A 14,444-nucleotide genomic window follows, 5' to 3' on the forward strand; every position below is an offset into this window, starting at 1 on the left:
TCTACTTAATTTTAATGATATGTATCAGGTAAATCAAAGATTTGATATCAATAACGGGCGCTAAATTATAATCTTTAAAAATTACCTATAATTATTATTTATTATTATTATTGTTATTTCTTCCCCGTCCGCCTCTGCTGCCTCTTCGCGGTCCCCAATCGTAATGGGCCGCGGACAGCCGTATTAGAAATCATTTATCAATGATTATAATCCGGTTATCAAATTAGCCTGGAAGGGGAATATGGAGATACAATTTATTGCAGAAAAATCAGAGTTTTTAACTCATAAATTAACAAAATACACGACAAAGTCGGAGAAATGCAATATAGACTTTGCAATGATAGATTTCAATAAGCCCTTGGCATCGAAACTGGAATTTTACGATGCATTCATTGAATAACAGAGAATGCGATGCTTTAAAAGCTGCGGACACACTACTAGGGAATCCCTTCTATGGTACGGACAGTGATACCATTGTCAAATGGATTGACGTTAATGAGATGAGAAACAGGAAAGTTAAAACATTCAATGAAATTTAAGCTCTTGATGAAAATTCTACGAATTATTGTCCGTCGCTTATCAATGATTACTATGCAGACCTAAGGAATTAGAATCATTTAATTTATACGATTTTGCCAGATTCTGGAAAATTACGAAACAGGTGCCAATAAATGGCGAAGTCGAATTTGTTACAAATTTGTATCGAGTTTATGTTTAAAAAAACGTAAAAAGTGTTACTTAATTAACCATTATCGATTTAATGTAAAAATTGAACCCGGATAATACTTTTACTCGTTGCTTCTTCTGTTTAAATCGTGGAGAGATTTGAGTGAACTCAAAAGTGCATACGAGACTTACAAGGATGCCTTTAAGAATTCAGCGTCTGCTTTGACAAAGGCAATGAAATATCACGAAAGGCTCGAAGAAATACAGAAAGCTTTTGAGAACGTTGCTGAATTAATTTGAGAAGCGCGAAAATGATCTGAAAACAGCAGATAGAGCCAAATCCGACGACGATGGACAGAATTGCAATCCGATAGAAGTCGACGACGCGATGAAAGATCTGGAAAATTTTGGTAAGATTGAGGAACCGATTGATTTATCGCAAATTATGTCGTGATTGAACGAAGACCAGAAAAGAATCTTCGATAGAGTATGCTAAGTTTTACAAAATAAAAATCAGATTCTGCGACTGTACGTAAGTGGCGAGGGTGGTAGAGGGAAAAATTTTCTTATTGAAACGATTAAACATTGGATCAAAATACATTTGAAAAAAGCGACTGCCATATCTGTTCCCTCGGGTATCGTGGTATTCAATGGCTTGACAATCCATAAAATGTTTCACTTATGTTTATCAATCTATGATTATGTGAAATCTTTGATACAACAGATACAGATGATGGTTTCTCTTTGGCAGATGTAACTATATATCAAATAATGACTGAACTATTCAAGTAAACGGAATAGTTTAATGGCAGCGTGGAGGCACTGATTGCTGTGCATCGCTCGATATAATCAACCGTATCTTCGTTAATATTGGGAATTTCACTCTCAGATAAAAAATTTTATATTCTTAAGATGTATCTGTAAGATTTATATTCCTAAACTGTCGATTTAAGCAAAAAAATTTTCGATTTTTTGAAAGTTTCAGAATAAAATAATTCCTTAAACAACTTTGTGTACTTTAACTCGCAATCCTGCGATACATAGCGTCGTGCTCGCAATTAAAAGAGTACTATAAGATAATTATTGCTATGTCGAACACAGAAGTCTTTAGAAGGAATCCCCTGATCTTATAGTTCTCTCTGTGATAAATTTAATGAAGATTGTAGTCCAGTACATTCGATGTCTTTATTTTTTAATATTTGTTTGTAAAAGTACATCTAAATGACTATGTTCACGCCGAGATCGATCGATCAATACACGGCACGATTTGTCTCCTAGCAACACTCTGTTGATGAGGAACAAATAAAATATCGAGTAGTGAGTCGAATGTTATTCGCCGAGTCAAAAGGATGTGTATAGCATAAATTGTAAATTTGCTGACCAATTTATTAAAAATAAACCTGACTTTAATTCCAAGACTCTTATTGATTGCGATACATAAAGCAGCGTCTACAATGAGATCTTAAGCCCTAAGATTTAAGCTTTAAGCCATAATTTGTGACGTCATTTCCGTCCGTAAGGCTTTCCCGTCAGTACTTAAGCCATAACTTTAATCCTTAAGCGAATTGGCGAAATTTCATTTCTTACTGCTAAAATCTTACTGTTTAAAGCCAAGTGGGATACGATAACCGATAAAAATATTATGTTGACGATGACTGACGAGTTGCACGATGGATCATTCAAACGATTTAAACGTCGATGTTGAAATACAGGAAAATATCAATGACGAACTTTTAATTTCTATTGTAAGAGAAAACCCAGTATTATATGTGAAAACATTAAAAGATTACAAAAATAAAGAACTGAAACGTGAAAAATGGACAAGTATTGGGAAGAAGCTTGGTTGCACAGGTTAAGTATTGCTACTTTGAATTTGCAAGATATTATTATAGCAAGTAATATTTAAATTTTAATAACTTTAGCTGAGCAAACAGAAGGGCGTTGGAATACTCTTCGCAATACATTCACCAAGAAATTACGGGAAATGAAGGCAGGACAACCTAGTGGTTCAGAACATAAAATAAATAAAATGTGGATTTATTTTAAGCAAATGTCCTTTCTGACATCACATATTGCCCATCGAATGTAAGTATATGTATAATTATTTTTGGAAAATATCTATTGCTGTGATAAAATTTTTATTTGGATAGGTCACGCAGCTCTATGACAACATCTCAGGAAGAGAAAAGCATGACATTACAAAATATTGTAAGATCATCAATGCTCACCGACAATGAGGACAATATCGAGTCCATTATCATCAAATGCATGGAGTTCTATAAATCTATTGACAAATTCAGATAATAGCACTAGCAGTTCTTTAGTTGATGTACCTTTAATGAATACTGAATCACTAACTTCAGATCAGCAATCTCCTATTAATTTTAAAGATTCCGAGGACAATCCACTTGATATAAATAATAAAGAAAAAAAGAAGATAGCTACAGATATCGTTTCTGAGAATATGAATACTGTAACACAGAAAAAGAAAATAATACCGGCTCTAGATCAATTTGCAGCAAAAAAGCAGAAGACAATGGGTACAGTAGAAAACGTATTATCCCAATCTTCTCATGCTCTTAACGTAATGGCAACAGCATACTTGAATCGTACTACTGCTACACAGCAGCAGCATCATCCGTATATCACAGCAATAGCTGAAGCAATGAAACGAGTACCAGATGAAAAGCAGTTGTCTTGTTTCATGTCAATTATGCAAATAATTTTAAATCATGAAACTTCTGATTCCAATTCAATTAAACAAGTAATTCTCAAGTAATTATCAAGTAACTGAGATAACATAATTGATTTAACATATCAAATAGTCTTGATATATATTTTTTTTTGTTTTATTTTTTTATATTTTTTTCTGCATAAATAACTTATAATTGATAAATATTGATTGATCACATTACAGTTAGATAAAATCTCAAAAACTCTAGGCACCTGTGAATGTGTCTAACTGTAACGTAGTCAATCGAGATTCTTCTTACAATTACTTTTTTAGTTAATGCCAATGACAGTCCTGAAACATATTATTTCTTTCCGTCCAACGTAATGAGGCCAAATTATTTTTTAATTTTACCAAAGGTTGTTGTCATTCCGCAATAATGTTTTTTATTAGTGATAGGTATATGCATCTTAAATACAATATAAGTGGTGATACAATGTGGCTGTTTAATTTTAAAGTATTATTTTATTTCATATAAAGATTGTTTAATTTATTGTTTTGTTTATATATTGGCAGGATAAAATAAATATCAAAAAAATAAATTTATTTTATTGTTGTATGTAGTATGTTACGGAAAAATGATTGTATGTACATATGCATATATGTTTTGTACAATGACTATGTACGTGTTTGTACGAAAAAATAAATTTAAGAGAAATTAAATGTATTTTGTTATTTAGTTAAAAAAAATAATTTTTTAAATTAAGAAATATTTATTATGCGATCTCTGCGTACACAATATACCATTGCCAAGGAATCTGTCCTTCATTTGTCATAAAATATTCAGATATCGTATCTTGTTGCTCCAATGAAATTGTTGCAGCACGGTTAGATCCTACTCGATTGAGTCGTGTTATACATCTAGGAACGTTTTCATCTCGCCATAAACCAGAAACAACATTTCCATCTTCATTATAATGATCTACGTAACCAGGTGGACAGTATGATTGGAATCCGATAGTATGTTCTTCCCATTTCATGATGAAATTGTGTAAACAGACTGCAGCAGAAATTACAGCCTCTACATTATTTGGGTGCATGGCTAGTGTAGTTCTTAGTACTCTCCATCTAATATGAAAACATTTGTTATATATATTGACTTTTGCATAATTAAATGATAAATCAAAATATTATTATTACCTAGTTACGAGAATTCCAAAAGCGTTTTCAATAGTACGTCGTGCCCTTGAGAGTCTATAGTTAAAAACTTTTTGTTTGATTCCCAATAAGTTTTTCCTTGCATATGGTCGCAAAAGATTTAAGCGCAACGGGAAAATTTCATCACCTACAAAGTAGTGATGTGCTAATATTGTTGACTTTGGCAATAACTTTGGTGGTGGCAGATTTAATTCATCATGTTCTAGAGCTTGTCCAAATCCCGATACACTAAGAATGCTTGTATCTGATAGTGATCCTAAAACAATTACAATAATCGTGTATTATATACTTAAAAATTTAATATTATTTCAACTTGCAACTTAATATTAAACAATGCATATTCTTACCATAATCTCCGATATCTACAAAGGTAAATGCATAATTTGCGTCACATGTGGCTAGCGGTTAGATCCTACTCGATTGAGTCGTGTTATACATCTAGGAACGTTTTCATCTCGCCTAATACTAGACTGTAGTATCCTTTATAGTTATAGTATGCTGAGCCAGAGTTGGGCGGACATTGCACACGGATATGCTTTCCATCCAAAGCCCCGATACAGTTTGGAAAATCCCATCGTTCATAAAAGCATTTTTCAATATTTTTCCACTCTTCTTCAGAAGGTTGCTTCAAATACGTTTTCTTAAGACATTGCCAAATGGCATTGCATGTTTCTATAACTATTTTATAACTTGTTGATTTGCCTATGCGCCAGTATCTGGCCATTGAATTAAGGCTGTCCCCCGATGCTAGAAAGCTGGACAATCATGAAATTTAATAGAAAACAGAGAATGTATGTGAGTACTAAATAGGAGAATGTAACCTACCATAATGTAAATGCTAGACGGAATTCAGGATGCAAAAATTCTCGCATACTAGCTTTTGTTAAAGCAGGGTGTAACAAATTGAGCAGTTCTTCAATCTGTTCCACTGTAAGTCTTGTCATTTTGAAAAATTCTTCATGATTCGTACGTTTGTACTTCAAAAATAAAGTACAGTATGCTCTCAAATAAGATCTCTCTCGTTTGTCTGGTAACATCCACCATCTCCGATTAGGTCGTTTTAATAATAAATAACATGCTATTATTTGCACCCATACAATTGATGTAAGCAAAATTAATTCTTCGTCTTCTTCTATTGATTCCATTATAGCTGTACATCCGAACTTCACTCCGTTCTGATTTTAGGTTAAGACCTTAAGATCGTTGACTTAGGTTATAGACTTAAGACATTCATTGTGGACACTATAACTTAACAGCTTATGCTTAACGCCTACGGTTAAAGATTTAAAGCTTAAATCTTAGGTCTTAAGATCTCATTGTAGACGCCGCTTAAATCATCAAGAAGATTTGGATCTTACAGCTCAGAAGTGGGATATTACAATTGATTTTGAATTAATACGTCTTATGATAATCTTCGGAGTCGTTAATGGATTTATGAAGTCCGATGCTTTAACACTATTGTTGTTGGCAGTCTTGACTTGAAATTACGGAAAAATCCGCCATTGTACGATCTTATATAGAAGAGATCAATTGAAGGTTAGCATACATTTTGCTTCACACAATACGTAGTCCATCCGGAGTAGTTTTGCCTTGACATCACTAGGGGAGTCAAATTAGATTTTGACTTCGGAAAAATTCTCCGATCCATGATTCCTTTTGGATCGTATTTAGAAACGTGTGTAGAACAACATATCAAAATGTGTCCGCGTGAAAAGTTGTGCTAAATTTTTTATTTAACAATGTGCAAAAATGCAGTTTTTTGCAAATAACTTTTTAAATTCAATTTTTATCAAAAAACTAATGATGCCATTCGAAAGAACGGGAAATTTCACATAAGAAATATATATGACACTTGTTTTTTTAATGGAAATTGAGTGTACAGGAATTTATTAACTAACGCTCCAATTGCTGCTGCGTCAGCTATCCGCTATGCTGAAAGTGAGCTCGCGCGAATGTGCGCGCCGCGCTAGAAGTGGTTATAACTTTTAATTGACAAAAGCAATTGGCATGAAACTAATTGGATGTTAAAAAGGACCATTTTTACAACATAGTACATGTGTTTAAATATTTTTTGAGAATTTTAAATATTTTATACGTCATCTTGAAGTAACACGTTTCACGAATTTTTGATAATTTCGTAAAACTCGACGAAACTTGAACAAAATAAGCAAAAAAAATAAATAGATACACGGATGTTATATTTTAAGGGATTACCTAAAATACGTGTTTTGGCAAAAAAATTAGAAAAATTTATTTTACGAAAACCACGCCTTCAAAGTTAGTTAATTTTTGAAAAATGCATATTTCCACTTTGAGTTTCTAACTTTGATCGTTAATAATAAAGGCTTAAGAAATTGAATCGACACTTTATAGGTGACCATTTTAAAGCTCATGAAGTGTACTTTAAGATAGTATAATTGGTTTTTCGATTATGACATCTTTTGTGCTCTGTTTTTAGAAAAAAACAGAAATAAAATTGATTTTAACTTAAAAAGTCTGAAAATTGAAGTGTAATAATTTGGTATAACTTGAAAAAAAAATTTTTTTTTACAATTTTACCATATAGAGGTGTTAGCTGAGACCTTAATCTTAAAGAATCCACCTTGTAAATTTTTTTTTACATATAATAACCACTGGCCAATTAAAAAAAACAGAAAATATTATTAGTTAAAATTTCGGATATTTCGGTATAAATATGACATTAACTGGACTGTTTAATTCAAACTGCCCTAACACCTGATGGAATGTGTACTTTTGGTGTAATTTCTGAGAAGGAAGAGGACCATCTATGAGATTTCTTTGATCTATAGTGAAGGGACGTTATGATTCAGCACGAAAATATACGTTAGTCTTGCAGCACGTGGCTGCGTACTATAACTCGTATTCTTCGTTCAATACACATGTTATTTATTATAACGCTTTTGTGTCTTGTGTATAATGTTGCAGATTATTGAGCATTATAATTGTAATTAGCAGCAGCAAACGAAAACATATACATGTATATATATATATTTTAACATCAATATTATTGAAATATTATATGTACGTACTTTTCGTTTACTGCTGCTAATTAAATACAATTATATACATATATATATATGTATATGTTTATATATGTTTATATATATGTATATGTTTATATATATATTGATGTTAAAATATTGATTTTAAACAAATTTGCAACCTTCGTGCTCGAAAGTCCTAAGGCAGTAATTATTTTTAATTTTTCATGATTTTTTTACTTATTATATATTTTGATCGGCCATTTTGGATCCGCCATTTTGAAACTATCAATTATAAAATCAAGTTCGAAATTATCACATTCAGAAAACCTCAAAAAATCAATTTATTTTGCGACTTTTACAATATTTTACATTTTACATCGGCCATTTTGAGTCCGCCATTTTGAATTTCTAAAATCTGACATCAAATTCATATTCAGCACCCTCGAAAACCCCTAAGAAACCATTTTCATAATTTTTCATCGATTTATTTTCGAGATATTTAATTTGACAACTAATTTTATAATTAATTGTTGATATTAAACAAATGTACAATTAGCACACTTTTTTAAGAGGATATATTTTTAATTAACACTATTTGGAAGCGAATGCAAAAAGTTTCATTCAAAAATAAGGATCGCGGAATTATTCCGAAGTAAAGGCCTTATTTTGTCTAATTTGACTCCCCTACACGCCATTTTCTTTGTCTAAATGGATCGAAGTCGACGGATCAACTCTCTTTCGAAGAACTCAAGTTCTCAGACGTTCTCAATTGTAGACTTATACCAGCCTCTTCTCGTGAACGGCTGATTGATCAAATTATGACTCACTTGGAACAAAATGGTCCTCTTACTGACTTTGCTTTTGCGTCGGCTGATGGCACATCATCTAGCAATACACGAGCTTCAACTCAACCATCCACTAATACGTGCGATTCGTCTCGTTCGAGGTCTTCTCCTCCTGTTCCTGATCCTTCAATGTAGCAGATGTTTGGCTTCTTTACTGAATTCTTGAAGCAACAGAGCGAAATGATGCAATAAGTTACTCAATTAGCTTCGACTCGGATCACTAATGTAGAACCTCATAACTCCGAGTCTTCTTCAGCCCTTTCGGGAGCATCTGTCCACGTTCAGAGGCCTGCTTTAGCTTCAGTTCCTGTTGCTCAAGCTGTCTTCTAGCATCCCAGCTTCCCTCCTTCTCAGGTTTGGAAGATGAAAATGTCGTAATCTGGATTGAAAAAATAAAACGAGTTTCCCGTATCCATGCAGTTTCCGATCAAGTAACACTTTTAGCTGCCTCTAGTAAGCTGAATAAGACTGCAAAAGATTGATTGGATCTTAATTCAAGTACTGTAAATGATTCCTGGTTAAACTTAAAACAAGCTATTGTTCAGAGGTTCAGAAGAGATATACCTTTTCACGTAACGTACCAAAAGGTAGAAAGTCGAAAATGGAATTATACTAAAGAGACATTTCAGGATTATGCCACGCAGAAATTGAAGCTTTTGTAAAACCTTGGTCTGCCCGAAGAAAATATTAATTTTTTGATCTCAGAGGTATTAGCAATCCTTCTCTAAGAGCTTCAGCTTCTTGGATTCAGGTGGAATCACTTGATCAATTCCTGAATAAAATTCACTCACTTATTTTGGCTTATGGTGATCCTGTTAAAAAGACGTTCCTGTTCCTGCCAAACCTTCCAATTCCAAATATAATCCTAAGAAAGAAGAGGTATCAACTGGCAAAACTGATTCCACAAAAGATTTATTTTGTGTCTACTGTCGGACAAAGGGTCATATACGAGAGAATTGCTTCCGACTGAAGAAAAAAGAGCAGAACTCACAAGTTCACGCTCTGATGTTTCAGCATTTGTAGAAGCATTACCTCTCGAGAGAGAATTAGAAATAAAACAATTACAGGAACCTAAAATCAAGGAAAGAGCTGATCAATTGGAATTTACGGATCATCCGAAATTTGTGCTAATTCAAGGTTTTGTGTATCGTAAAAACTCAGATTCAACACCACGATTCGTTGTTCCTGAATCGATGATCGAAAATATTATTAGAGTTTATCATGATGATTTAGCGCATTATGGTCTTGAGAAAGCAGCACAAGGACTTGCTGAACATTATTGGTTTCCTTCACTTCACAAACGAGTTCATGACCACATAAGTAAATGTGTAACATGCTTGATTTCTAACTCTGGTTACAAATTCAGTGAAGGCGAGATGCAAATAACTGATACTCCTGCTGAGCCTTTTCAGATTCTTCACATGGATTATTTTGGACCTTTGTGTGAATTCTCTAACGGTTCAAAGCCTGTGTTAGTGATCATTGATGCTTTCACTCGGTATATATGGTTTTTTCCTTCAAAGTCTACTTCTTCAAAAGAAGTCATCAAGCATCTTACATCTTTATTTCGAATATTAGGTTATCCTAATAAATTTTTTAAATTAAGAAGCGTCATAACGGTCAGAACGTTAAGATGTTGAACTATTGTAAATTCATTTTAAATGAATTAATTTCAGAAATGATAATTGCGTGCCGATATGGTTGTCGGACTTTCAACGCAATCCTAATAAAGTTGTGTCGGATAGAGAAACAGCATTTACCTCACATGATTTCTCTGAATTTATGTCTTCTAGAAATATTAAACATAGACTAATAGCTGTGGCTGCTCCATGGGCCAACGGTTTAGTTGAAAGAGTAAATCGGTTTTTAAAATCTTCTCTAAAGAAACTTGTTAATGATCAACGAGATTGGGAATTATGTTTAGAAATCGTACAATATGTATTTAATAACACACGACATTCAGTGTTAAAGATTTCTCCATCAAGATTGTTATTAGGTTATGATCAACGAAACAACACAGATTCTGATTTAGTAGAATTTCTAAATAAGATTGCTGGCGTTGAAAAAGATTTCTCTTTGGAAAGAGAAAAAGATAGAGAGTTAGCTCTGAATGTCGCGAAAAAAAATTAAATCATACAACAAGTTGTTTTATGATAAACACCATCGAAAACCTCTGTCTTATAAACCAGGCGATTTAGTTATGATCAGGGATGCTACATTAAAAACCGGAGAATGTAAAAAATTAAAACCTGTTTTCAAAGGTCCTTTCAGGGTAACTAAAGTCCTCGATATGTGATTCAAGATATTCCTGGCTCCAGCTTAACCTCCCGGTCATTTAATTCGATACTTTCTCCAGATTGAATGAAATTATGGATCAAAGCCTTACCTGATCATAATCCAGATAATCAGACGAATGATTAATATATCAATGTTCATAAAATCTGTTCACATAAATATTAATACTATATTTCTGAAAATATTATTTTCATTAGATACTAGGTTATTAAATATCCGTCTTACCTTATTTTTATTCTATGATAGCATATTTTTCGATTATATGTGCTTTTATATTCTAGTTCATAAGTATATACTTACATTATTTTCCATATTTTCATCTATCTCTTTATTTGTTAAACACTTGATCACTTTGTTTAAAAAACACTTTGCGTATTCTTTTAAAATAATTGTGTTCGAGACGTACACTATCTCAGGATTGGCCGAACTGTAAAAATACATCTAAATGACTATGTTTACGCCGAGATCGATCGATCAATACACGGCACGATTTGTCTCCTAGCAACACTCTGTTGATGAGGAACAAATAAAATATCGAGTAGTGAGTCGAATGTTATTAGCCGAGTCAAAAGAATGTGTATAGCATAAATTGTAAATCTGCTGATCAATTTATTAAAAATAAACCTGACTTTAATTCCAAGACTCTTATTGATTGCGATACATAAATCATCAAGAAGATTTCGATCTTACATATTCATCAACTCGTATATCTTGTGATAATGAAGATAGGGGGAGGACTTCTTCACAAGTAGTTATTAATTTAAAGATTCGCTATATTATTGACGATATTGAAGTTTCAAGTCACACTAATAACAAGACGAAACATTATAAATTATGAAAAGTACAGAACATTATTGCATGTGACGACGTGTATTAATACAAGCCCAGGTATTAAGTAGAAATTCAAAGGAATAATGAAATATTGGAGATTGACAATGTACTCCGCGAGTTATATTCAAATTTCGATAGAAAAACCACACATGTTTTTTTGAAAGGGAGAAGAAGACATGTATGATATAACATTTATACAAGTTAAATATAAAGCGAAGTGAATATAAGATACGGAAGATCATTGATCATACAATTCTGCTCAACGACATTGTGAGCATGGACTTCCAAAACGTGAATTCCTTAAATGTTCGATTGAACTTGTTCTCGGGCAATCTTCTACCAATGGTTAACCGCGATTCGTCCTTTTCATTTTTTTGGAAGCTAACTACTTTCTTTTGGATATTACAATTCATCATGACGATCGCAATGGTACCCGGATGTATTTACGTGCCAATAGAGAAGGCTTTAAAAGATAGCACGGTTTGCTTCATAATCTTTTGTGACGTTTTTCACCGTCCGTCACAAGAGTCGTTCGACTTGGCCGAAGTAGCGCGGCAAATTTGTCCTGTGTCCTCCCGACGCGGAGGGCGGGCGTGCCGACGCTTGTTGCATTTTTCGAGCGATAATTTGGAGATTTTTGTCGTCGCGTTTCGCGTACCGTTACTATTCCTTTTTGTGAATTTGTTTGAGAATTTTTAGTATCGGCGGCTGCGGTAGGTAATTTAATGTGCGACACATCCTCACCATCTCAAGGAGGCGGCAAAGAAGAGAATAGAGGACCATATTGGAGGCCCGAGGCCACCCAGAGGAGGGGTAGCGCACAAGTGATACCGTTCTATATTATCGAGCTAACGCCCTGAGCATCACTGGTTTCCTGTAGCCGAACTCTTTACAGGCGATTATGCCGCGAGAGTGACTAAGGCGGCGTGAGGAGATGGCCACCCTCTGCCATAGTATGAGCGAGGGATCCTGCTGTCGGTGCCGCAAGGAAGCCTCTGCCGAGAGGAGACATCGAATCCGGGAGCCGAGCCTGTCTGTAAAGGAACCCACCGAATCCGGACGACACGCCGGCAAAAGCAATCCAGAGGGGACCGTTGCGAGCAGTCGAAACGACGCCAGCATTGAGTTGAATCCCGCGCGCTCAAGGATCTAGGGCGCGCGATGCGATAGCAAGTCGCGAGGACTCGCGGAAGCTCGCGAGATGGCCCGTGGCCAATCAGGGCCGATAAGGTTTATCACGTGGGCCCACGGTCGCCTGCGCGCCCCCGAAGAGACCTCGGGCCCGACACTTGCGCTGTGGACTCCCGAGCGAACGCACGTGCGAGAGGACGCAGGACTTCGTTTGAGCAAGCGAGTATCGAGAGGATCCTGTGGTGAGATAACGTATTGTAAAGCCGCCGATTTCCGAATTGGAGAGATCGCACGTATCCAAGAAATTGTCGTTGGATCCTTTCGCGAGTAACTGCGTCGCGGCTGCACGCGCGTACCGCGTGATCGTGCCATCCTGTCCGATATCGTCTTGGTTTTGTTATAATTTCGAGTCAGTTATAGTATTTTGCACGCCCGCCGTGGCCACAGCCACGTCATTTTGTATCGTATCGTCGCGTCATAATTTTGTATCGCCTCGACGCGTCATAATTCTGTATCGTATCGTCGCGTCATTATTTTGTATCGTATTGTTGTGCCGTAATTTTGTATCGTACTGTTACGTCGCCGTTTCGTGTCGCGTACTATCGTCGTCGTAGTAGATCCTAGACTTCAGAGGATGTTCTCGCGTGTTCACGCATTCCGAAGATTTTCGTAACTGCGCCATGGATCTCCGTAACCGCGATACATGTGTCGCGTAGAATTACGCTAGAATCGAGAGCTCGTCCATCGGAGAAGAGAAGCAGTTACTTAATACCGCGTGTCGAGAACGTATCGCGGAGGCCAGAGCGCTTTCATACCGCAGAGTCAATCCGTCTGCCTGTACGTCGGAAACCGTGTAATTGATTCAGAGAATCAATATTTGTTATTATCTCATTGTTATTAATTCTGCCTACTTTACTGTTGTCTCGCCTTACTCGTTCTCCAAAGGATCCTCCGTTCCCGAGCCACGAACCACCCCCTCTGCCATTATCGTGGCTGAGCAGTCGGTTATTAGAGCCGTCCGCATTCGTGAGTCTCTACATCTCTGTATTTACGAATGAGAACGTACCGAAAAGATTTAAGAAAGAGGGGCACGCTCTCTCATGCCTGGCGCCCAATTATTGACGTGAAGTTTAGAGTATGTAAAATTTGAGAAAGCCGTTGTGGCGTTGAGCCTTTTTAATGTTGTCGTGAAGGTATCGATTAAAGAGAGGTAGAGCAATACTCGCGAACGCGCGACGAAGTGGCACCACGCTCATGAGTGCGGTCGCACTTTATAGAAATGTTCTTTCTTATCTTACGAATTCGCGTTCGTAAGAATTTGGTATATCAATTAATTAAAAAACTGAATGAAATATCGCATACGGCCGATGAAATTATGAAGGACGTTGTGACAGCGACTTTGAAGCCGGTAAAGCTTCACTCGATTTCTATTGGTCCGCTGGCGTGGTATCGATAATAGCATGAGGCTGTTTACCTTTTGTACTGATATTTGAAAAAAATCTGTTTTGTTACGAGGATTACAGAATACCTGCTGCTTTTACCAAACAGCCATTCTCTTTTAAAGTCTTTGTACTAGGAAGCCTATTTGTAATTATTAGTGCAATATATATGTTTTTAAAGAAAGTTGGTGTGGACGTATACATGGTGCATTTAGTCTTGATGATAACTGCGCAATATCGATACATTGCGATGAAAATGGCGATGATATTTCAAGATGAAGGTAGAGATGATGAATTTCAAAAGATACATCTCTCTGAGCTTGATCGAAAAAGAGAAAAGGAA

At 35.4% G+C, this 14,444-nt stretch overlaps 2 protein-coding genes across 2 annotated transcripts; one reads left to right on the forward strand and one right to left on the reverse strand.

The window, feature by feature from the left end:
- The first annotated feature begins 2,592 nt into the window (after positions 1–2,592).
- LOC108723881 (uncharacterized) lies at positions 2,593–3,445 on the forward strand. The gene is made up of 2 exons (XM_018449910.1): positions 2,593–2,751; positions 2,817–3,445. The coding sequence occupies exon 2, from the start codon at positions 2,900–2,902 to the stop codon at positions 3,443–3,445; it is 546 nt and encodes a 181-aa protein (XP_018305412.1). The 5' UTR covers positions 2,593–2,751; positions 2,817–2,899.
- Positions 3,446–4,113: 668 nt separating this feature from the next.
- On the reverse strand, positions 4,114–5,499 carry LOC108723882 (uncharacterized). The gene is made up of 5 exons (XM_018449911.1): positions 5,381–5,499; positions 5,015–5,310; positions 4,903–4,953; positions 4,538–4,811; positions 4,114–4,465 (listed from the first exon to the last, which is right to left on the reverse strand). Exons 1-5 carry the CDS (start codon positions 5,497–5,499, stop codon positions 4,114–4,116), a joined length of 1,092 nt encoding a protein of 363 aa, XP_018305413.1.
- Positions 5,500–14,444: the final 8,945 nt, after the last annotated feature.

The sequence above is a fragment of the Mycetomoellerius zeteki genome, unplaced genomic scaffold (genome assembly GCF_001594055.1).
Source record: "Mycetomoellerius zeteki isolate Tzet28-1 unplaced genomic scaffold, Tzet1.0 scaffold250, whole genome shotgun sequence".
Lineage (NCBI taxonomy): Eukaryota > Metazoa > Arthropoda > Insecta > Hymenoptera > Formicidae > Mycetomoellerius > Mycetomoellerius zeteki.

Excerpts from the sequence above, each read along its gene's own strand:
- LOC108723881 (XM_018449910.1), top strand. The coding sequence starts at position 2,900 with ATGAGGACAATATCGAGTCCATTATCATCAAATGCATGGAGTTCTATA.
- LOC108723882 (XM_018449911.1), bottom strand. The coding sequence starts at position 5,499 with ATGACAAGACTTACAGTGGAACAGATTGAAGAACTGCTCAATTTGTTA. Across the intron at positions 5,311-5,380 it reads CGTCTAGCATTTACATTATG|CTTTCTAGCATCGGGGGACA; the intron begins GTAGGTTACATT and ends ATGATTGTCCAG. Across the intron at positions 4,812-4,902 it reads TGTAGATATCGGAGATTATG|GATCACTATCAGATACAAGC; the intron begins GTAAGAATATGC and ends TAATTGTTTTAG.